General features: G+C 41.9%; 1 protein-coding gene across 4 annotated transcripts in view; it reads right to left on the bottom strand.

Annotated features, from left to right (window-relative positions):
• FKBP5 (FKBP prolyl isomerase 5) overlaps positions 1-26,192 on the bottom strand; it is a 116,368-nt gene that overhangs the window by 53,688 nt on the left and 36,488 nt on the right. For 2 of the 4 annotated variants that reach the window (XM_079781538.1, XM_079781539.1), the window contains one exon: positions 9,080-9,208. In XM_079781538.1, the coding sequence (XP_079637664.1) occupies positions 9,080-9,184 (105 nt within the window). In that variant the 5' untranslated portion in view covers positions 9,185-9,208. The remainder of the gene's footprint in view (positions 1-9,079; positions 9,209-26,192) is intronic. The other 2 variants (XM_079781536.1, XM_079781537.1) reach the window with 1 other exon arrangement.

Genomic DNA, 26,192 nt, shown 5'->3' with positions numbered 1-26,192 from the left:
CCAAGCCACGCCCACCAGCCAATCAGGGCGAGTATGCAAATTAACCCCAATCCAAGATGGCTACAGCCACAGAGAGCAAGGTTTCCCAGGTAACAGAGGAAGCCAAGCTTTCCATAGCCGTTGCAGGCCTAAGCCTCCACTCAAGCTACAAACTTTCAATTATAGAAGGTAAACAAATTCAAACAAATGGCGGCAGAATGGAGCTTGAGAGAGCAGGCCAGGGTTGCCGGCGGCAACAGGGGAAGCAAAGCTTTCCGCACACCCTGGCTGGGCTCACCCGCTTAAGGCAACAAAGTTTCAATTGTAGAAGGTGAATTAACTGCCACAGAAATGGTTGCCGCCCCAGAAATGGCTGCCACCCCAGGCTACAAAGTTTCAATTGTAGAAGGAAAATAAATTCCAGATACCAGGGCCTCCCCTTGGGTTGCCAGGAGGCGTGGCAGGCCTGCAAACCACCACAGGCCCCTCGCTCAGGCCGCCCCACACCCCAAGGGAACCCCCACCCTTATCTGTGACACCCTTCAGGGCAAACCAGCTGGCCCCCACCCCTGTACCAGGCCTCTATCCTATCTTATAAAAGAGTAATATACAGATTGATCATCACTGCAACACAATATAGATGCCCCCATGTGGTCAAAGATCCTGCCCCCATGTGGACACAAGATGGCCACTACAAGATGGCCAGCAGGGGAGGGAAGTTGGGAGGCACCCGGCCTGCAAGGAAGGGCAGTTGTGAGGGACCAGGCCTGCAAGGGAGGGCAGTTGAGAGGGACCAGGCTTGCAAGGGAGGGCAGTTGGAGGTGATCAACCCTGCAGGAGAGGGCAGTTAGGGGTGACCAGGCTGGCAGAGGAGGGAAGTTGGGGGCAAACAGGCTGGCAGGGGAGCAGTTAAGCATCAACCAGGCTGGCAGCAGAGTGGTTTTAGGGGGTGATCAGGCTGGCAGGCAGAAGTGGTTAGGGGCAATCAGGAAGGCAGGCAGGCAAGCAGTTGGGAGCCAGCAGTCCTGGATTGTGAGAGGGATGTCCGACTGCCCGTTTAGGCCCGATCCTGGTGGGGGCAGTCGGACATCCCCCCAGGAGTCCCAGATTGGAGTGGGTACAGGCTGGGCTGAGGGACAACCCCCCGCCGTGCACGAATTTCGTGCACCGGGCTTCTAGTATATATATATAGATGCCCTAGAACAGTGCGGCAAACTGCGGCTTGCAAGCCACATGCAGCTGTTTGGCCCCTTGAGTGTGGCTCTTCCACAAAATACCACGTGCGGGCATGCACGTACAGTGCGATTGAAACTTCGTGGCCCATGCACAGAAGTCGGTTTTCGGCCTGGGCGAGTCTATTTTGAAGAAGTGGCGTTAGAAGAAGTGGGGGAGTTGGTCGCATGTGGCTCGCAAGCCGCGGGTTACCGACCACTGCCCTAGAACAAAGCAGAACCTGAGGCAAGTTAGGGACTGTGTTTTCTGATGAGTGCTCTGAAAAGATAAAAGAGGAGGGAAATGCTCAGGACAGCCTACAGAATCACACTGTCTCAAATAGCATAGTGGAGTTTGGGATGAGTAATTTATATAGCCAGAAGGTTGAGAAGCCATCTGAAAGAAGGTATCATGATATAAACCAACAGCAAAAAACCCTTATTCTAATACTATAGTTGCAAGTCTCCAAAACTTGGCTTGGAACACAGCAAGCTAATAGTAAAACATGTATACTCAGAAGAGATTCAGGCAGAGAAAAAAGCATTCACAAAAGCAACATTAGACAAAAAAACCTAAAAAATTCTGATTTGTTACAGCGAACACAAGAAAATATCAAAACTTGAGCTTGGAGGTAATATTTAGGATGTATAAGATAATCTTTTCAGCAAAAAAATTTAACAATTACAAAAAACATGTATATATAACAACAGTGTAGGAGAAATATCTTAATACTAGAGGCCCGGTGCACGAAATTCGTGCACGGAGGGGGGTTGTCCTTCAGCCCAGCCTGTACCCTCTCCAATATCGGACATCCTTCTCACAATCCAGGAATGCTGGCTCCCGACTGCTTGCCTGCCTGCCTGCCTTCCTGATTGCCCCTAACCACTTCTGCCTGCCAGCCTGATCACACCCTAACCATTCTGCTGCCAGCCTGTTTGCCCCCAACTTCCCTCCTCTGCCGGCCTGGTCACCCCTAACTGCCCTCTCCTGCAGGATTGATCACCTCCAACTGCCCTCCCTTGCAGGCCGGGTGCCTCCCAACTGCCCTCTCCTGCTGGCCATCTTGTGTCCACATGGGGGCAGGATCTTTGACCACATGGGGGCAGCTATATTGTGTGTTGCAGTGATGATCAATCTGCATATTACTATTTTATTAGATAGGATAGAGGCCTGGTACAGGGGTGGGGGCCAGCTGGTTTGTCCTGAAGGGTGTCCCGGATCAGGTGGGAGTTCCCTTGGGGCATGGGGCGGCCTGAGCAAGGGGCCTGTGGTGGTTTGCAGGCCGGCCACGCCCCCTGGCGACCCAAGCGGAGGCCCTGGTATCTGGAATTTATTTTCCTTCTACAATTGAAACTTTGTAGCCTGGAGCGGAGCCAAGCCTGGGGCTCCCTCCGAGGCCGCAGCCATTTGTGTTGGGGTTATAATTGAAACTTTGTTGCCTTAAGCGGGTGGGCCCGGCCAGGGTGTGCAGAAAGCTTTGCTTCCCCTGTTGCCGCCGGCAACCCTGGCCTGCTCTCTCAAGCTCCATTCTGCCGCCATTTGTTTGAATTTGTTTACCTTCTATAATTGAAACTTTGTAGCTTGAGTGGAGGCTTAGGCCTGGCAAGGGCAGGCAGAAAGCTTGGCTTCCTCTGTTACCTAGGAAACCTTGCTCTCTGTGGCTGTAGCCATCTTGATTTGGGTTAATTTGCATACTCGCTCTGATTGGATGGTGGGCGTGGCTTGTGGTGTCAGAGGTATGGTCAATTTGCATATTTGTCTATTATTAGGTAGGATGACTAAAGCCATTTAACTTCTCAGCTTCAGTTTATTCACTTATATGGAGTATAAATATCTATTTTCCATACATAAATAGGAGAACCAAGAGAAACTCTGATTCTCTTACAAAACCATTGTGAGATACAAAAAAGATAATACATGCAAAAATGTTTAACTTCAGAGTGAAAAATATATAGTGTTTTTAAAGGAGGAAAGCTAATTCAAAAGTAAGATGAAACCTCAAAAAATATCTTTACTAGAATAAAAATGGCGACAAATAAGTACCTATCAATAATAACTTTAAATGTAAATGGATTAACTGTCCCAATCAAAAGACATAGGGTAAGAGATTGGATAAGAAAACATGACCCATATATCTGCTATCTACAGGAAACCCACCTCAGAAAAAAAGACGCACACAGACTGATGAAGGGATGGAAAAAGATTTTTCAGGTGAATGGAAATGAAAAAAAAGCTGGGGTAGCAATACTTGTATCTGACAAATTAGATCTCAAAGTAAAGGACATAAAAAGAGATAAGGAATGCCACTTCATAATACTAAAGGGAGCAATCCAACAAGAAGAAATAATTCTGGTAAACATATACGCACCCAATACAGAAGCACCCAAATACATAAAAAAACTCCTGGAAGATATCAAGGGAGAGACTGACAGCAATACAATCATAGTAGGGGTCTTTAATGCCCCACTATCACCATTGGACAAATCTTCTAAACAAAAAATCAGCAAAGAAACATCAATCCTAAATGACTCACTAGATCAGATGGAATTAATTGACATCTTCAGAACATTTCATCCCAAAGCCACAGAATGTACATTCTTCTCAAGTACACATGGGTCATTTTCAAAGATAGACCGTATATTAGGTCACAGGCAAAGTCTCTTCAAATTCAAGAAGACTGAAATCATATCAAACATCTCAGATCACAGTGGCATAAAACTGGAAATCAACTATAATAAAAACAATCCAAAAAATTCAAACACATGGAGACTAAATAGCATGCTATTAAACAATGACTAGGTTACCAGAGAGATCAAAGAAGAAATAAAAAACATCATGGCAACAAACGACAATGAAAACACAACAATCCAAAATCTATGGGACACAGCGAAAGCAGTCTTGAGAGGGAAGTTCATAGCTCTACAAGCCTACTGCAAAAAAACAAGAAACAATGTTAATAAATTACCCAACCATACAACTCTAAGAGTTAGAAAGAGAGCAACAAGAAAAGCTCAGTGTACGCACAAGGAAGGAAATAACAAAGATCAGAGTGGAGATAAATGACACAGAGACCAAAAAAACAATACAAAAGATCAACAAAATCAAGAGCTGATTCTTTGAAAGGATAAACAAGATTGATGAACCTCTAGCCAGGCTCACCAAGAAGCAAAGAGACAGGACCCAAATAAACAAAATCACAAATGAAAGAGGAGAAATAACAACAGACCCCACCGAAATACAAAGGATTGTTAAAAAATACTATGAACAACTCTATTCCAACAAACTGGACAACCTAGAGGAAATGGACATATTCCTAGAAAAATACAACCTTCCAAAACTCAATCAGGAAGAATCTAAACATCTCAATAGGCCAATAACTATGGAAGAAATTGAAGCAGTCATCAAAAAGCTTCCGGCAAACAAAAGCCCGGGACCAGACGGCTTCAGAGGGGAGTTTTACCAAACATTCAAGGAAGAACTAAAACCTATCCTCCTCAGACTATTCCAAAAAATTCAAGAGGAAGAACACTTCCAAGCTCATTCTATGAAGCCAACATCACCCTAATACCAAAACCAGATAAAGACAACACAATGAAAGAGAATTACAGGCCAATATCCCTCATGAACATAGATGCCAAAATCCTCAACAAAATACTAGCAAATCGGATCCAGCAGGACATCAGAAAGATCATACACCATGACCAAGTAGGATTTATCCCAGGGATGCAAGGATGGTACAATATCCGCAAATCAATAAACGTGATACATCACATAAACAAATTGAGAGATAAAAATCACAGTCATATCAATTGATGCAGAAAAAGCATTTGACAAAATCTAACACCCTTTCTTAATAAAAACTCTCAGCAAGGTGGGAATAGAAGGCTCATACCTCAACATAATAAAAGCCATATATGATAAACCCACAGCCAACATCATACTCAATGGGCAAAAACTAAAACCATTTCCCCTAAGAACAGGAACAAGACAGGGATGCCCACTCTCACCACTCCTGTTCGACATAGTACTGGAAGTATTAGCCATTGCAATTAGACAAGAAGAAGAAATAAAAGGCATCCAAGTTGGAAAAGAGGAAGTAAAACTGTCCTTATTTGTAGATGACATGATATTGTACATAAAAAACCCTAGAGACTCCATCAAAAAACTATTAAGACTTAATAAATGAATTTGGCAATGTAGCAGGATACAAAATTAACGCCAAGAAATCTATGGCATTTCTATACACCAATAATGAACTTACAGAAAGAGAGACTAAAAAAGCAATCCCATTTACCATTGCACACACACACAAAAATTAAGATACCTAGGAATAAACTTAACTAAGGAGGTAAAAGACCTATACGCGGAAAACTACAGGACACTGAAAAAAGAGATAGAGGAAGACGTAAACACATGGAAGAACATACCATGTTCATGGATTGGTAGAATCAACATCATTAAAATGTCCATACTACCCAAAGCAATCTATAGATTCAATGCAATCCCTACTAAAATACCAACAGCATATTTCACAGCCCTAGGAAGAACTCTCCAAAAATTCATCTGGAATTAAAAAAGATCCCGAATAGCCACAGCAATCCTGAGAAATAAGAACAAAGTAGGAGGGATCTCAATACCAGATTTCAAGCTGTATTACAAAGCCACTATTCTCAAAACAGCCTGGTACTGGCACAAGAACAGGCATATAGACCAATGGAATAGAATAGAGAACCCAGATATGACCCAAACCACTATGCTCAATTAGTATTTGACAAAGGAGGCATGAACATACAATGGAGTCAAGACAGTCTCTTCAATAAATGGTGTTGGGAAAATTGGACAGATACATGCAAAAAAATGAAACTAGACCACCAACTTACACTATACACAAAAATAAACTCAAAATGGATAAAGGACTTAAACATAAGACAAGAAACCATAAAAATACTAGAGGAATCCACAGGCAGAAAAATCTCAGACATACACCGAAGCAATTTCTTCAACGATACCGCTCCTAGAGCAATGGAAACTAAAGAGAAAATAAACAAATGGGAATACATAAAAATAAAAAGCTTTTGCACAGCAAAAGAAACCATCAACAAAATAACAAGAAATCCCACTGTATGGGAGAACATATTTGCAAATGTTATCACTGATAAAGGTTTAATCTCCAACATCTACAGGCAGCTTATTCAACTTAATAAAAGGAAGATAAATGATCCAATAAAAAATGGGCAACGAACCTAAATAGAATCTTTTCAAAAGAAGACAGAAGGAAGGCCAAGAGACACATGAAAACATGCTCAAAGTCACTAATTATCCGAGAGATGCAAATCAAAATGACAATGTGGTACCATCTCACACCTGTCAGAATGGCTATCATCAACAAATCAACAAATGACAAGTGCTGGCGAGGATGTGGAGAAAAAGGAACCCTCGTGCACTGCTGGTGGGAATGCAGACTGGTGCAATCACTGTGGAGAACAGTATGGAGTTTCCTCAAAAAAACTAAAAATGGAACTACCATTTCACCCAATAATCCCACTTCTAGGAATATATCCCAAGAAACTAGAAACACCAATCAGAAAGGATATATGCACCCCTATGTTCATTGCAGCACAATTCACCATAGCTCAGATTTGGAAACAGCCTAAATGCCCATCAGCAGATGAGTGGATTAGAAAACGATGGTACATCTACACAATGGAATACTACGCTGCTATAAAAATTTGCAACAGCATGGATGGAAATGGAGAGCATTGTGCTAAGTGAAATAAGCCAGGCAATGAAAGAAAAATACCACATGATCTCACTCATTTATGAAAAATAAATAACACTATAACCTGATGAACAAAAAGATAGATACAGAAGCAGTAAAGCATTGAACAGACCGTCAAATTACAATGGGAAGGCTGGGGAGTATAGGGGAGGGGGGGAAAGAGATCAACCGAAGGACTTGTATGCATGCATATAAGCTAAGGTGACCAGATCGTCCCGCTTTTGGCGGGACAAATTGTTAAAAAATCAGGACTGTCCCGCCAAAAGCGGGACGATCTGGTCACCTTAATATAAGCACAACCAATGGACACAAGACACTGGAGGGGTGGGATGAGGGCATGAGACAGGGGGTAGGGGAGGCTGGGGGGAGGTCAATGGGGGAAAAAAAGGAGATATACGTACTACTATATGTAATACTTTAAACAATTAAAAAAGTAAAAATGAAAATCTACATGTAAAAAAATATATATCTTTACTACACACTGGTACACTATCATAATAATGAAGAGCTAATATGCTAATGGTCAGGACACCGTAACACGTAACGACCGATTGCAGGAAGCTGCCTGCGCGTGCGAGGAGGGCGTTGCTCCAGAGACAGGGTGGAAACAGCAAGGTGCCCGGAGGAGGCAGGACCAGCCCATGCTGGGGAGGGCAGGGGTGAGAGCCCATAGTGGCCCCATCACCAGTCCTTCGCCACCCACCGCTCGCACTCAGAGTGTCCTGCTGCCCACCTGCCAGGGGAAGGAGCACAGCGCAGCAGGCGGGAGGCTTCCATACTCTCCTCTGGCACCATGATGGTGCAGAGCCACCGCGTTGCTCCAGAGATAGGGCGGAAGTGGGGAGGCGCCTGGCGAAGGAGGGACCAGTCCGAGCAACTGGAGGGACTGAGGGTGGGACTTGAAGCAGCCAGAGGGGTCGGGGGCTGGGCCAGGCACGCTGGAGCTCTGTGTGGAGAGGTTCGGGTGTCAAGGCAGGGCAGCGCCGCGCAATTTCGCGCGCTGGGCTCCTAGTTTGTATATAAAAACAAACCCTTGCCTGGCCAGGTGGCTCAGCTGATTAAAGTGTCTCTCGCCTCTACACCAAAAGGTTGAGGGTTCAATCCTCAGTCAGGATGAGTGTGGGAGGCAATGGATTAATATTTCCCTCTCCCCTCCCCTCCCCTTCTCTCCCCTCCCTTCCCCTCCTCTCTTCTCTTCTCTTCTCTCTCTCTCTAATATAAAAAAAATCAATAAACATATCCTCTGGTGACAACAACAAATCCTTTTGAACTTTGCAAACTCTTCTTTTTTCCCTTTAAAAAAGTCTTTTAAATTGTGATTGGCTAGATTTAATATACTGAAACATTATATTAAAATAATACATTTGTATACACTTAGAAAACAGAAACCACCTTTTGGAGTCAGACATAATTTGGACCTGAACCCCAGATGTGCATTTACTTATACATATCATACTGGGCAAGTAATTTACCTAGCTGGGCCTCAGTTCACCATCTATAATCTGTGATTAAAAATAAACCTCAAACCCTTACCCGTGTGCTCAGTGGTTAGCGCTTTAACCCTCACACCAAAGGGTCATGGGTTCCATTCCCAGTCAAGGACACGTGCCTGGATTTCAGGTTCGATCCCTGGCCTCAGTCAGGGTGAGTGTGGGAGGCAACCCATTGGTATGTCTCTCTGGCATTAATGTTTCTTCTCTCTTTCTCTTTCCTTCTCCCTCCCTTCCACTCTCTCTGAAAATCAATGGCAAAATATCCTCAAGTGAGAAAAAAAAAAAAAAATATATATATATATATATATATATATATATATATATAAAATAAATATACATATATATAATAAAATAAATAAACAAACTTCACGCTATGAAATAATAATTTAGCGGTAATGTTTGGCTGGGCCTCAGTTTCACCATCAATAATCTGGGATTAAAAATACACCTCAAGTTATGAATGAAATGAGAATTTAACCGTAATGTTTGGCACTTAGTAAGCCTCAGTAAACATTATCCTTCTCCAGACCTCCCCCCACCCCAACACACACACACACACATAAGATTTTTGCAAACAGTAAATTTCCCTTCATATCATTCATCCTTGTGGCCTCACCTTTAATACTCCTCTATCTTTTTTAGATGTAATATCCTCTCCCTGTTCAGCAACAGCTGCTGCTGGGTTTTCTCCATTGTTTTTGGCACCTTCATCAGTAGTCATTGTCTTTTATAAGTTGGAAACCTGCTGAGAAGAAACATCTTTTAGGAAAAATATCACTTCCTTATGCATAATAAAATACTCCCAGGAACTGAGCATTTATGACCTGACCTAAGATTTACTTAGGGGCAATAAGGTTAAACACTGAAAATAAAAACAAACAAACAAAAACACAAAAAACATTCACTATGAGCACGTGTTGATGTCATAAGGCACGTAAATAAAACATCATCCAACTCTTCAATTTCCCATCCAGCTCTGGTCCCAAATTAGACAGTAGTATAAAGTAGGTTTGGTAGTGATTATATTCCTTAACATAATTACATTTTGAGAACCAGTGCTTTCAGAACTTTGAAAACATCCTTTTCCTACAGCCATATTCTTGACAGAATTAAGAACTTATCAAGTGACCTGATAAGAGAAATTTCAATTTAATCATTATCAGAAATAATCAGGCTTTGGAAGCTGACAGATCCCAGTCCGAGTCCTAGCTCCAGAAATATCTGTTTGATACTTGCAAACTTACTTAATGTCACACTGAGCTTCAGTTTCACATCTGTAAAATGGACATAGCCGCGCGCCCCTGAGTCCGGGTGAGGCCGCGCCCCTGGGTCCGGGCGAGACCAAACCAGAGGGAGTCAGACCTGTATTACCACCATTTGTCCACCATCCAGAGCTGAAAAGTCAGTGCTGACATGTACACATAAGGAACTGGTGGACATTGAAATTGGGTCTCAAAAGAACTGTTGGTCCAGAAAGAAACTTACTACAGACTGATTCATTTGCCTGTCAGCATAACTATTATTGCTCGTCCCACATTCGGTTCTTATAAGTATATTTCTAGTAACACGTGATCTCACTCATCTAGGGGAAATGATGAACAACATAGACTGATGAACAAGAACAGACCCAGAAACAAGGAGGCATCAATCGGACTGTTGGGCCTCAGAGGGAGGGTAGGGGAGGGTGGGGGTAGGGGGGAGATATCAACCAAGGGACTTGTGTGCATGCATACGAGCCTAACCAATGGTTAAGGACAACAGGGGGGTGGGGGCATCCGTGGGGAGGGGTGGGGGAGGGGAATTAGGGGATGAGGACAAATATGTGACACCTTAATCAATAAAGAAATTTAAAATAAATAAATAAAAATAAAATGGACATAGTACATTGCTCATACAGTTACTGTGAGACATTAATAAGATAATGTATGTTAAGAAATTAGCACTGAATCAGAACTCAAAAATGTAAACATTTATTATGATTACTATTAGGTCTTCTATAGGGTTACATTTTTCATTTCTTGCTCAAAAATACCTACAGAATGAGGCTCTTCCCTAGTGTGATATTCAAGGTCCTTCACAAGCTGATCCTAATCTATCTTTTAGGTCCAGCTTCCACTACTTTCTTTTACTTTTTAAAATGCAGCTCATGCTCTAGCCAACCCCAGACCAAGTCCTCTTCCATAACAATCCCTGTGCTTTCCCATCTCCAAGCTTTTGTTATTCTTTTTCTTCCCCAAACATTCTCCCCCTTCAAATGCTCCCTCTACCAACCTTGACCTTATACTTGGAGGTGGTCTGCCCTTTTCTGTACTTACTTAGCTCTTCCCTTGATTTGCTGTCTAAAATATATTCATAAACAGATTTGTTGGATTTAAAAGATCCTTGAGAGCATGGGCCATACTTTTGTTTATGTATAGACTAGAGGCCCAGTGCACAAAATTCATGCACGCAGGGGGAGGGGGTACCTCAGCCTGGCCTGCACCCTTTCGCAATCCGCAATCCGGGACCCCTAGGGGGATGTTCAACTGCCGGTTTAGGCTGGATCCCACAGGGATCCCACAGGGATCGCGCCTAAACTCTGTCAGACATCCCTCTTGCAATCAGGGACCACTGGCTCTTAACCGCTCGCCTGCCTGCCTGATCGTCCCTCACTGCTCACCTACCTGCCTGATCACCCCTAACCACCTCAGTCTCAGCCCCCAGTGCTGCGGCTTTGTCTGGGAGGTCGTCCAGAAGATTGTTTGGCTGTCCAGTCTAATTAGCATATTGTACTTTTATTATTATAGATTCCTTAGAATATCTCTACCTTTCAAATGAGTAAGACAGAAAGGACAAAGAATTTGGAGCTCCTTTCAAACTATTTGATGTTGGCTACTTTAACTTCTTATACTAATAAGCCTTTTTCCCCTACCTGTGTAAGTACTGGTAGAATAACCTTAATATCTACTTTCACAGAGGGATCTTCTGTATTAAATGGTATAATGTGTATTTTAAAAAAATATATTTTTATTGATTCAGAGAGGAAAGGAGAGGGAGAGAGATAGAAACATCAATGATGAGAAAGAATCATCAATCGGCTGCCTCCTGCATACTCCCTATTGGGGATTGAGTCCGCAACCCAAGCATGTGCCCTGACAGAGAATCAACTGTGACCTCCTGGTTCATGAGCTGACACTCAATCACTGAGCCATACCAGCCTGGCATAGTGTGTATTTTAAAAGTCTACTACCCCAATGTTAGCTCTTAGTATTATCAGTCACCCGAGTGATGGACATTTTTTTCATGCAAGGCAAATCAATGTTACCAAAGGCTAATTAATAGATGAAACAAAGCACACCTCACTAGTTACTGCCATGATTAATTCCATACTGCTCTCCTGGTTGAGCAGGGAAAGTCAAGAATTAGTCACTCCTATAGCTATTCCATAATAGGCTTAAAATGATGCATGGCTCCCTAAAGTCACTTCTTGCCTACACAGTCAAAAAGAGCTATTTTACATTTGTGAAAATGTCTCAAGACAACTAAAACTATATTGTAGTATTTTAACTCATTTCCAATTGACCTAAATTTATTTCAGTGTCAACAAAGACACAAATCAAATTTTGCTGTCCCCCAAAATCTCAGAGAGAACACCAAAAACCAGGGGCTAAATCCTTTTGCTTTATCTTCTAGTACAGTTTATGCCAAATACAAAAGATCCAAATGCTTGGCTCAGGATAAGGGAAAGGCCAGAACAAAGCACTCCCAAACAAACAACAACAAAAATTAAGTATCTAGTTGCATGGGATGCTCAGCTAGATAATTAGGAAAAGTAGATGAACAGGGCTGAGTCCCAGCGTCTAGAAACCTTCCCCTTAGAACAGACTTCTGTGATGCACAGAAACTTGTAGAAGGCACCTCAAAAACGAGGGGTAAAATCTTGTAACTATTTTGGAGGTAATGGATTACATCCCTGGAAAAATACATACACAAGGAGGTAGGTTGGGAGAGGGGGAGGAGCTGCTGCTTCACAGATCCATCAACAGAACCCCAAGGGAAACCCTAAATTAAATCAATAAGCAAATTAAAACCACTAGGTGAAAGGTTATTAGGGAACAGGACAGTCCCATGTCTCAAAGCATGAACCTACAGCTGACTTGTTATTAAAAAAAGGAAAAAGGGCTTAGCAATGAAGTGACCTAACAGATGTACCCTCAATACAAGTGATCTACATCACGACCAAGCTCTGCATCACCAATAATACCACAAACTGATATCACTGTGCCTCCTGACATGAAATAATGAAAAGCATCCATGTAGTAGTCCTACCAAAAATGCTTAACCTGAAACTAACCAAGAAAAAAAGACAAAATTAGGTTGTGAAACATTCTACAAGACAACTGGCGTAGACTCCTAATAATGTTAAGGTCATAAAAGACAAAAAACTAATAAATAAACAAACAAAAGGGGGCGGGGAACTGCTCTAGTTTAAAGGAGACTAAAGAGAGACAACAAACTCAATGTGTGGTCCTTGGCTGGATCCTGGATTAGGGGACAAAAGTTATTAAAGTACATTTGGGGAAGAATTAGAAAAATTTGGAAAAACAGACTGTATATTATATTATTATTATTGTATAATGTTGGCTTTCTAGAATGTGATACAGTACTGTGGTCTTATGCAAAACGACATCCTCATTCTTTGGAGACATATGCTGAAGTATTTAGGGTGAGATGTCACAGGAAGTCTGCCATTTAATAGTACTTTCCAATCATTTAAGAAAAAGCATGTGAGAGCACAAATATCGCAAGAAACAAAACCAAAGCACCGAGAAAGCATGTCTATAATACATCCAAAGGCAATGCTTTTCTTTTGAATGTTCATCATTTGGATCAGCTCAATTTTTAAATGAAAATACTGTCAATCAACAAACATTTTATTTTGGGTCCTAACCCTGCCCTTTGGAAATAATGGCTTTCTAAAGTTCAAATAAATAGAAAACTTGTATTAGCTGATTTGCTCTTCATTCTCGGCTCTAACACTTCAAGGGATACAAGTATTCTTTATAATCTCAGAGAACAGTTCTGAGTAAAACGGAATCCATATGAAGAGGGGTAGCATGAGTAATTAAAATGCAAAGATAAAACACTTTTGAAAGCATATAAATCTGGAAGAATAAAGAAATAAACTGAACTTTCCAGTATTTCTTTTTAATTCCAGTTATGCCATTTGGGATATAAATTTTTGTAAGCAAACAAAACAAATTATATTTAAAAAAACTTTTTCTTTGATCTAGTGTTATATGAAAACAACCTAAGTATGTGCCCTGAGTGGCCTAGTTAATTGGAGCGCTATCCTGTACACGAAAAGGTTGTGGGTTCGATTCCTGGTCAGGGCACATACCTAGGTTGCAGGTTCGATCCCCAGTCAGGGCATGTGTGGGAGGCAGCCGGTCAATGTTTCTCTCTCACATTGACGTTTCTCTCTCTCTCCTTTCCTCTAAAACTAACTTGAAAAAAGAAAGAAAAAAAGGCAGTAAAATCAGATGATTCCTAAAAACCTGTAAGACACACATACTTCTTTAGAAGTTTCCCCCCCCCCCTTTTTTTTTCATAAGAGAGCCTTTTCTTTTTTCTAACCTAGGTTTATTCTGGATTTAAAATCACTATGTAGCTACGGATATTAATCTATGATAAAACTCACTGTTCTGAACTGCCAAAGGGGAGAAATTGCAACCCAGTACAGCAAAGAGGAACGCGCAGTTCCTTCTGTTATGAACATGCCAGATAAGCACATACTCTCCAATGTGCCAGTCAGCAAACACCTGAGATGTAACAGAAAAATGAGAATACGCTTAAAATTTCATCAACAGTACACTGAAAGCGTCAATTAACATAATTAAATTGTCATATCCCCCCAAATGAAGTCACTTTAAAGCTTTATCCATTAATTTCCCGTGTATATTATTTACTATGTTGCTCTCTTTGTTAAAATATCAGTCGGCATCTTGTACTATACTGTCCTCACAGGAGTTTTCACAAAAAAGAATACAGGAAATGGCTACTTTGTTAGAAGCATAGAAAATCACAGCACCATTCCAAGTACCACAGATGTCTGGGCCATAAAGTCTTTCAGCCTCCTACAACTACAACACAAAAGAAAGAAAGAGAACCCAAGAAGGAGGTATACCTAGTGCTTGGGAGTGAATGCAATACAAGTGCATCCTAATTTTGAAAATATCCATGTAAGGATGAACTGGAAGGCCCTCATTTACTTTTTTTTTTTTTTAATATATTTTATTGATTTTTTACAGAGAGGAAGAGAGAGGGATAGAGAGTTAGAAACATCCATGAGAGAGAAACATGGATCAGCTGCCTCTTGCACACCCCCTACTGGGGATGTGCCCGCAACCAAGGCACATGCCCTTGACCGGAATCGAACCTGGGACCCTTGAGTCCGCAGGCCGACGCTCTATCCACTGAGCCAAACCGGTTTCGGCCCTCATTTACTTTTTTTTTTTTTAATATATTTTATTGATATTTCAGAGAGAGGAAGGGAGAGGGATAGAGAGCTAGAAACATCGATGAGAGAGAGAGACATCGACCAGCTGCCTCCTGCACACCCCCCACCGGGGGATGTGCCCGCAACCATTGTACATGCCCTTGACCGGAATCGAACCTGGGACCTTCCAGTCCGCAGACCGACGCTCTATCCACTGAGCCAAACCGGTTTCGGCCCTCATTTACTTGTAACACCAGACCTCTCTCAACCATTTAAGTCCAGTAACACAGTAGTGGCAGTCAGGAGTTATCTATTTGTAGACAAGACATATGTACACAAAAGAGATAAGTATGCACGCAGAGGAAACCAGATCAAATATAAAGACAGACAATCCAACTATATAAAACTGCACACTATTTATATTTACCTACTTTCCTCCACATTGGGGTGGGAATGAGGAGACGAACAATCCTCCTATACATGCTCATCTTTTTTCTCCTTTAAAAAAGAAACCTTTGAGAAGATATACAAATAGCCAATAAGCACATGAAAAGACACTCAAAATCATTAGTTATAAGGAAAATGCACATCAAAATCACCATGAGATACCATACCCATTAGCATGGCTATTACCAAAGAAGGGAAAATGACAAGTGCTGGTGAGGATGTAGAGAAATTGGAACCCTCATGCTGGTGGAAATGTCAATGGCACAGCCTCCGTGGAAAAATTTGGTGGTCCTTCAAAATGTCAAACATAGAATTACCATATAATCCATCTATTGCACTCCTAGGTATATACCCAAAAGAAGTGAAAGCAGCCCTGGCTCGGTGGCTCAGTTGGTTGGAGCGTTGTCCTGTACACCAAAAAGGTTGTGGGTTTGGTACCTGGCTGGGGCAGTTAGATACGCGATGCAACCAATGGATGGCTGTCTGTCTCCCGCCCCCCTTCTTCTCTCTAAGAAGTCAATAGCATATCCTCAGGTGAAGTTTAAAAAAAAGAAGAAGAAAAACGAATCGGGTAGCCAACTCAGGGGGAAAGAACACTATAGGAAGGAGACATTTGAGTTGAAAGTTGAAAGATAAGGGGCATTCACTTATTCATTCAGCAAATATCTACTGAGCATCAACTATGTGTCAGGTAGTATTCTAGGCAATGGAGATACAGTGTAAACAACAAAACAATTCCTATTTCCATGGAACTTACTTAAATTTTTATAAGAGTGAAGACAGTAGGAGTGAGTCTCTACTACTTGTTCATGCTTTTGATAAAAACAATTAATTTCTACCTGTGTCACAGGGGTATTAACTTGGGTTGATTCACTAAGGCCAAACAGTTTGATTCCAAGTCTGATGATGATTTCTAAGAACAAGCCAGCAAGGTAACATATGACAAAAGTCTGTAGACTGTATATACTAGGTGTACCGGTTAATAATGTGGATTTTTTTTCAATAGATGGAGGTACACATATGTTGATATATATGCGATTTTGTTGTATTGACAGAAAGCTTCAAAACTTCATATGTCAAATTTGCTGGAGGTGTTATCATAGATATTTTTACACTTAAAAATGTCAAATTTCAAAAAAAAAATGTCAAATTTCATGCCAAAGAAGAGCATTTGCGGGAAGTTATAATTCATTACTTTATTTCGAAGAAAAATGCTGCTGAATTCTTAGAGAAGCTTATGGTGAACATGCTCCATCTCAAGATACTTGTGAACGCTCGTTAAACGCTTTAAAAGTGATGATTTCGATGTGAAAGACAAAGAACGTCCAGGTCAACCAAAAAAGTTTGAAGACCAACAATTTACAAGCATTATTGGATGAAGATGTCAAAGTAAAAAACAACTTGCAGAAAGATTAAACGTTGCTCAGCAAACAATTTTCAATCGTTTACAAGCAATGGGAAATTGTGACTGGCGATGAAAAGTGGATTTTGAGAATCCCAAATGCACAAAATCATGGGTTGATCCAGGTCAACCATCAACAGCAACTGCCAGGCCAAATCACTTCAGAAAGAAGACAATGCTCTGCATTTGGTGGGATCAGGAAGGTGTGGTGTATTATGAGCTTCTAAAACCAGGTGAAATTGTTAATACTGATCGCTACAGACAACAAATAATCAATTTGAACCACGCTTTCATTATGAAACGACCAGAATGTGCCAGAAGACATGGCAAAGTAATTTTGCTTCATGATGACACACCATCACACACTTCAAAGCCAGTTCAAGACACGTTAAAAGATCTTGCCTGGGAAGTATTAACCCACCCGCTGTATTCACCAGACCTTGCTCCTTCAGATTACCACTTGTTCCGATCGATGGCATACGCACTTTCTAAGCAGCACTTCAAAACGTACAAAGAAGTGAAAAATTGGGTCTCTGAATGGTTTTTCCTCAAAACAAGCAAAGTTCTATTAGGACGGTATCCACAAATTACCTGAAAGATGGGGAAATGTGTAGCTAGCGATGAACATTACTTTGAATAAAGCACTTTTGATGTTTCTCTTGAAATTATCGTGTTTTCTCGATTACAAAATCTGCATTATTAACTGGTACACCTGGTATAGGTAGAGAATTTATCCTATTTATTTTTGTACCCCCACAACCTAGTATAAATGAATGACATACAACAGACACTCAATAAACAATGGAATGAATTGTGATTTTCAAAAACAGTCAATATAAAGATGGCAAAATGCCAGGCACTATGAGCAATCAGTGCTAAAATATCATATTACCAGTGGACTATATTCCTTCTCTAAATCTACTCTGAAAAATCTAATCTGGAGAATTACACAGTACCTGAATGTTCAACTATAAAAATAATATTCTGTTCTAATCAGGAGTGGTAACTAAGAAACCCTCGCATAGTTTATGTATCTCTGAAGTGTACTAAAGTACATGTCTGTGCACACATACACATAGCAGATTTATCTTATTATTTCAGTTTGGCATTAACATGGGCAGTCAAGAACAGAGGACCACACCTAGCTATCAATCCCTGAACACAGCAGTCCCCCCTTAAACATAGTTTTGCTTTCTACGGTTTGTTACCCACGGTCAACTGTGATCTGAAAATAGTAAATGGAAAATTTCAGAAACAAATAATTCATAGGTTTTAAATTTCACACCGTTTTGAGTAACGTGATGAAATCGCCCATAATCCTGCTTCATCCAGCCTGGGAACTGAATCTTCCCTTTGTACAGCATGTCCACATTGTATATGCTTCCTATTCGTTACTTAGTAGCCATCTCTGTTATCAGATTGACTGCCTTGGTATCGCAGTCCCTGTGTTCAAATACACTTCTTTTACTTAATAATGGCCCCAAAGCACAATACAGCAATGCTGGCAATTCGGATATGCCAAAGAGAAGTCATAAAGTGCTTCCTTTAAGTGAAAAGGTTTGAGAGAGAGACCACATTCACATAGCTTTCTTTTTTTTACATCAGATGGATAATGTGCCAAAGTTGTACATCTCACACAAAAGCGTGACAACCTAATCATCACGCTTATGAACTACAAAAAGGTCACATTCACATAACTTTTATCACAGTATATTGTTATAATTATTCTGTTTTATTATTACTGTTGTTAATCTCTTATTGTGCCTAATTTACAAATTAAATGTTACCATAGGTATATATGAATAGGAAAAAACATAAGTCTACTGGTATGCAGGGTCTGGTACTATTTGTAGTTTCAGGCATTATACATTAACTAGCAAGTGGAGGAAGAGATGGTTCAGAGAGCTGGAATGCAGAAGAAACTAACTTAGCATAAAGATTCCATATAACATTGCATCCTCTTATAATACTGTCTCATTAATGCACTGTAATATAAATTAAGCAAATTTAAAACATGGCTTCACTATATTTCCCAAGCTCCATTATATGTCTAAGAGAAAAACTGTACAAGAACATCATTTTGGGTCTGTAAACAAACCCTTAGCCACTTAAATCCCTATCATAGAAGTAAGTATAAAGGACGTAAGGAGGACTGGGACTGAGGAGAGGAAGAGAGTGCTGCTCTCACGCTTGGTGACCAGAGCCTCTGTCTGAGAAACAGTGGGTGTTCCATTACAGGAGAGACTTAAGAATTTGGGGAGAAGTCTAGGGACAAGTGAAATCTATTCAGCTATAACAGATTCTAGGCAAAAAGGATTAAAGAAGATTTATTTTATGTTTCCTACCATCTCTCAAACTCCTCCAATCTCAGTTGGTACCTTCCCCTGTATGAAAATCTAGTTACTGACCAGTGAAGTTTGTTAACGTGACTGACTCCACCTATTTCAGGTCAGGCTCTTAGGGCCTGCAAAGGTGACAAGTTAATCTTATAAATTAATTCTATCAGCTAGAAAAAGATTCGTCTATCTCACTAAGTAAACACCCTCTTGAAGTGACTCATATATTCCACAGTTCCAGAACAAATTTCTAATTAAAGGGTGTATGTGGTAGAACACTAAAACATGCCTGAATATAAACTCAGATCTATTAGTAACTAGCTATGGAATCTTTGACCCTCATTCAGTTTCTCCAACTGTATATTTCAGGGGATAGGCTAGAATGTTACTTAAGGTTTATTCCAATGCTAATATTTTCTATTTAGAATTACTTTTAAATTAGTAAATACATGTTTTACTTTATGGGAAAATGAGGTTTGAAATGTAGAAGGGAAAACAACTCTCAAGGAATGGAAAAAGTTATTTTGGTATTAAAGAGTTTACTTTCCATTGCAACCCTTTGGCAAACATTACTAATTCTGAGCTTTACCCCCCTTAGATATTATGCTGGTTTTCTATAGCTGCCATAACAAATTACCACACACTTAATGGCCTAAATAATACAGATTTAATGTCTTACACTTCTGGAGGTCAGAAGTCAGAAATGGACCTCACTGAGCTAAGAGCAAGGTGAGGCCTTGAGAGAGAATCTATTTCCTTTCCTTTCCCAGATTCCAGAGGCCACCCAAATTCTTCATGGCCCTATTTCTTCATTTTCAAAGCCAGCAATATTGCACCTCACTGAACATTTTTCATCACATCTCCCTCTGAACACAGCTGGGAAAGTTTATCTAGTTTCTAAAGAATCTATGTGATGACAGCCCAGACTCCAAGATGGCGTCAGTCGTACCAGTGAAGAAGAAACTCACAGATGTCAAATTAGGGGAGCTACCAGACTGATACTGATGTGGGATTTTACCCCTAACAACATTGCTGGAGAGTTTCAGGAGCTTTTCAAAGAGGTTACTACCAATATCACAACAAATATGTCAATGTGAAGAAAGGAAGCAACTTCCATGTTTTTCAGCTACTGCCATTCTTACAAGGAACTCAAACACCAGGGGGACACAAGTACCACTGAAGAGGGCCCAGTGTGGACTCCACAATGACCATGAACTTTGCCAATGACCTCTTAATCCTTTCATATCCTAATTAACACCTAGTAAAAGATGACCTGCACTGGGGAAAAAAAAAGAGTCTCTTTGTGATTATATCAGGCCCATCTGGATAATTCAGAATAATCTCATCTCAAAATCTTTAACCTTAATCACAACTGCAAAGCCCCCTCTTCTCTGTAATGTAACTAAATTATTTAAAAATTCCAGTGATAAGGATGTAGACATCTCTGAGAAGCCATTATTCTACCTACCGTAGATACCTAGTGATCCAATCAAGGTCATAAAAATTTCTCCCAAGCCTAGAATTCTGTTGACTTACTCCATTTTATACTTAGGGCTCTACTACATTCTTTGCTTTCTCTCCCTTTATTTATTTACTAGGGGCCCGGTGCACAAAATTTGTGCACTGGGGGGGGGGGTGTTCCCTCTGCCCAGCCTGTCCCCTCTCACTGGCTGGGAGCCCTCAGGGCCTGGGAGCCCTCTGCGGGAGGCGACCAGGCTGATCAGGGGAAGGCGCAGCCCCATCACCCCGCTGCTACAGCCACTGCCAGCCACCGAGCCGCCAAGGTGTTTATCAACACAGACTCCAGTCTCTTCACTATGAAAAAATGACAACTTTCTTTAGGCATTTTCAAGATGTGTCTTTCATAGGATATGACATTTCTTTCTTTTTTATCCTCACCTGAGGATATGTTTCCATTGATTTTTAGAGTGTGGAAAAGAGAGGAAGAGATAGAGAGCAACATCAATGTGAGAGGGACACTTTAATTGGTTGACTCCTGCATGAGCCCTGACCTGGGCCCCAGCCAGGGAGGAGCCCTGTAACCTAGGTACATGCCCTTGATCAGAATCGAACCCGGACCCTGTGGTCGGCAGGCTGAGGCTCTATCCACGGAGCCAAACTGGCTTGGGCAGGATATGACATTTCTTAGCCCCTCCAGCAGCGGACCTTTGTTTTTTCCTCCAGGAGAGTGGTGGAAAAACCCTAGGTCACCTTCTTGGATTCTTATAACCCAAGTTACCAAGAACACTGCAAGTGGCGGCGGACAGGGAGCTTAGCCAATGAGCGGTCAGAAAAGGTGTTTATGCTCGAACTGGGTTGGCTCAGTGGATATAGCGTCGGCCTGCAGACTGAAGGGTCCCAGGTTTGATTCCTGTTAAGGGCATGTACCTTGGTTGGGGACACATCCCCAGTGGGGAGTGTGCAGGAGGCAGCTGATTGATGTTTCTCTCTCATTGATGGGTTTCTGACTGTCTATCCCTCTCCCCTCCTCTCTGTAAAAAAATCAATAAAATATATTTTTTTAAAAAAAGAAAAGAAGCCCTAACCAGTTTGGCTCAGTGGATAGAGCATCGGCGTGTGGACTCAAGGGTCCAGGGGTCGATTCCGGTCAGGGACATGTATCTTGGTTGCAGGCACATCCCCAGTGGGGGCGGTGCAGGAGGCAGCTGACTGATGTTTCTCTCTCATTGATGTTTCTGGCTCTCTCTCCCTCTCCCTTCCTCTCTGTAAAAAAATCAATAAAATAATTTAAAGAAAAAAAAGCAAAGGTGTTTGCTCTGCAGCTCATACACAGAGGACCCCCTGTGTTATGTCCACTGGGTTAGGGGCGTGTCCCCGCCACCCCGAGGGGGCACACCCCAAGACCAGCAGCCAGCCCCGCGTTGTGGGCGCCGGGCTTGGGGGCGTGTAGAAACCCCGGGCTGTGCGTGCAGCAGCCACTGGGTCTCCACACGTTCCCTAGGGGGCACTTGGCGCCTGCGCCCATAGGCCCTTAGTGGCCGGGGGCGTTCTGGTACCCCGGCCACTCAGGGCTTACGCACGGGCCTACAGGCTAGGAGCGGCCTGGGCCTCGAGGATGTTCCCAGGACCCAGGCCGCTCAGCACCTGCATATGCAAATTAACCCACCATCTTTGTGGGGTTAATTTGCATACTCACTCCTGGTTAGCTGGTGAGCATAGCGAAGGTACGATCAATTTACATGTTTCTCTTTTATTATATAGAACTAGAGGCCCGGTGCATGAAATTCGTGCACAGGGGTGGGGGTGGGTGGGGAGGGAGTCCCTCAGCCCAGCCTGCACCCTTTCCAATCTGGGACCCCTCAAGGGATGTCCGACTGCCCGTTTAGGCCCGATCCCACCGGGACTGCTGGCTCCCAACTGCTCGCCTGCCTGCCTTCCTGATTGCCCCTAACCGCTTCTGCCTGCCAGCCTGATCACCCCCTAATCACTCCCCTGCCAGCCTGATTGATGCCTAACTGCTCCCCTGCCAGCCTGTTTGCCCCCAACTTCCCTCCTCTGCCGTCCTGGTCACCCCTAACTGCCCTCCCATGCAGGGTTGATTGCCCCCAACTGCCCTCCCTTAAAGGCCTGGTGCCTCCCAACTGCCCTCCCCTGCTTGCCTGATCACCCACAACTGCCCTCCTTTGCAGGCCTGGTCCCTCCCAACTGCGCTCCCCTGCTGGCCATCTTGTGGTGGCCATCTTGTGTCCACATGGGAGCAGGATCTTTGACCACATGGGGGCAGCCATCTTGTGTGTTGGAGTGATGATCAATCTGCATATTACTCTTTTATTAGATAGGATAGAGGCCTGGTGCATGGGTGGGGGCCAGCTGGTTTGCCTTGAAGGGCGTCCCGGATCAGGTGGGGGTTCCCTTGGGGTGTGGGGCAGCCTGAGCGAGGGGCCTGTGGTGGTTTGCAGGCCAGCCACGCCCCCTGGCAACCCAAGCAGAGGCCTTGGTATCTGGAATTTATTTTCTTTCTACAATTGAAACTTTGTAGCCTGGAGCGGAGCCAAGCCTGGGGCTCCCTCAGTGGCCGGCAGCCATTTCTGTTGGGATTATAATTGAAACTTTGTTGCCTTAAGCGGGTGGGCCTGGCCAGGGTGTGCGGAAAGCTTTGCTTCCCCTGTTGCCGGCAGCAACCCTGGCCGGCTCTCTCAAGCTCCATTCTGCCACCATTTGTTTGAATTTGTTTACCTTCTATAATTGAAACTTTGTAGCTTGAGTGGAGGCTTAGGCCTGGCAAGAGCAGGCAGAAAGCTTGGCTTCCTCTGTTACCTAGGAAACCTTGCTCTCTGTGGCTGTAGCCATCTTGGTTTGGGTTAATTTAAATGCTCGCTCTGATTGGATGGTGGGCGTGGCTTGTGGGTGTGTCGGAGGTATGGTCAATTGGCATATTTGTCTATTATTAGATAGGATTATAGGTAATCACATCATCCTATATAATAAAAGCTCAATATGCTAAGTGTCTGGTCAGCCATTCAACCAATTAAAGTGTAATATGTTAATGATATGCTAAGGCTGCTCAACTGCTCGCTATGACATACACTGACCACCAGGGGACAGACACTCTGACTAGTAGTTAGCTTGCTGCTGGGGTCTGGCCCATCAGGACTGAGTGAGACGGGCTGGACATGCCCTGGAGCCTTCCCACGGTCCCTCTCTGGCTGGCCAACCTCCTGTATCTCTCCCCAGCCCCAATCATGCACCAGTGGGGTCCCTCAGCCTGGCCTGTGCCCTCTCACAATCTGGGCTGAGGGACCACCCCCTGAGTGCACGAGTTTTGTGCACTGGGCATCTAGTCTGTGAATAAAGAGTTTTACTTCCTCTTCCAATCTGGATGCCTTTTACTTATTTTTCTTATCTGACTGCACTGGCTAGAAACTCCAGTACAATACTGATTAGAAGTGGTGCCAGGTGGACATCTTCCCTTGTTCCTGATCTTAGACAAAAGGATTCAGTTTTTCAACATTAAATATGATTTCAGATATTGGATTTTCATAATATTCTTTATCGGGATGAGGAAGTTCCCTTCTACTTCTAATGTGTTGAAACTTTTCATCGGCAAAGAATGTTGGATTTTGTTAAATGCTTTTTCTGCACTTACTAAGTAGATTACTAGGTGTACCGGAAAATAATGTGGATTTTTTTCAATAGATGGAGTTACACATATGTTGATATATATGAGATTTGATATGTATGCTATTTTGTTGTATTGACAGAAAGCTTCAAAACTTCATATGTCAAATTTGCTGAAGGTATTAATATCATAGATATTTTTACACTTAAAAATGTCGAATTTCATGCCAAAAAAAGCATTTGTGGTAAGTTATAATTCATTACTTTATTTCGAAGAAAAATACTGCTGAATACTTCGGGAAGCTTATGGTGAACATGCTCCATCTCAAGATACTTATGAACACTGCTTTAAACGCTTTAAAAGTGATGATTTCAATGTGAAAGACAACGTCCAGGTCAACGGAAAAAGTCTGAAGACCAACAATTACAAGCATTATTGGATGAAGATGTCAAACTAAAAAACAACTTGCAGAAGGATTAAACGTTGCTCAGCAAACAATTCCCAATCGTTTACAAGCAATGGGAAATATTTTAAAGGATGGAAAATGGGTGCCACATCAACTGAACAAAAGACAAATGGAAAACCGAAAAGTCATCAGTAAAATGTTGCTTCAACCGCACGAAAGAGTCTTTTTTGCATCAAATTGTGATTGGCGATGAAAAGTGGATTTTGAGAATCCCAAATGCACAAAATCATGGGTTGATCCAGGTCAACCATCAACAGCAACTGCCAGGCCAATCACTTCAGAAAGAAGACAAAGCTCTGCGTTTGGTGGGATCACGAAGGTGTGATGTATTATGAGCTTCTAAAACCAGGTGAAATCGTTAATACTGATCAGTTCCGACAACAAATAATCAATTTGAACCACGCTTTCATTATGAAACGACCAGAATGTGCCAGAAGACATGGCAAAGTAATTTTGCTTCATGATGACACACCATCACACACTTCAAAGCCAGTTCAAGACACGTTAAAAGATCTTGCCTGGGAAGTATTAACCCACCCGCTGTATTCACCAGACCTTACCACTTGTTCCGATCGATGGCATACGCACTTTCTGAGCAGCACTTCAAAACGTACGAAGAAGTGGAAAATTGGGTCTCTGAATGGTTTTTCCTCAAAACAAGCAAAGTTCTATTAGGACGGTATCCACAAATTACCTGAAAGATGGGGAAATGTGTAGCTAGTGATGAACATTACCTTTGAATAAAGCACTTTTGATGTCTCTCTCAAATTTATCATGTTTTCTTTGATTACAAAATTCACATTATTAACCGGTACACCTAGTAGGTTATTTGTTTCTTCTTAAGTGAGCTTTGTTATTTTGTGTCTTTTAAGGAATTTGCCCATTTCATCTAAGTATCTAATGCATTGGCACACATTAATTCATATAATTCTCTTATTTAGCCTTTTAATAACTTGAATCTGCAGTTTAACCAACTGCATTAATTCCTGATATTGGTAATTTGTGTCTTCCCTTTTTCCTAATCCAGCAGGCTATTTAGGCTTATCAGTTTTATTGGACTTCTCAAAAAGCCAGCTTTTGATTTCATTGACTTTCTCTACTATTTCCTGTTTTCTATTTCAGTGGTTTTGGTGGAAGCTGAGGACACTAATTTGCAACCTTATTTCTCTAATTTAATACAAATTTTTCTCTGAGCACTTATATTGCTATATCCCACAAATTGCATGTTGTTTTCATTTTCAATAAGTAAAATGTATATTCTAAATTAATCTTTGATGTTTTTTTCTTTGACCATGAGTTTCTTAAAAGTGTATTAGTGTCTGAATATTTAGGGGTTTTTCATATATGTTTCTGCAATTTTTAATTTAATTTTCTTTTGGTCAGATGACATACTTTTTATGATTTAAGTAATTTTAAATTTATTGACATTATTTTCTAGACCATAATGTGGTCCATATTAGTAAATGTTCTGTGTGCAAATGAACAGAATGTATATTCTGCTGTATTGGGTAGGATGTCAT

This window comes from Cnephaeus nilssonii (genome assembly GCF_951640355.1).
Source record: "Cnephaeus nilssonii genome assembly, chromosome: 9".
NCBI classification, from domain to species: Eukaryota; Metazoa; Chordata; class Mammalia; order Chiroptera; family Vespertilionidae; genus Cnephaeus; species Cnephaeus nilssonii.
The sequence above is the reverse complement of the archived record's forward strand: the minus strand, read 5'-3'. Positions and strand labels throughout refer to the sequence as shown.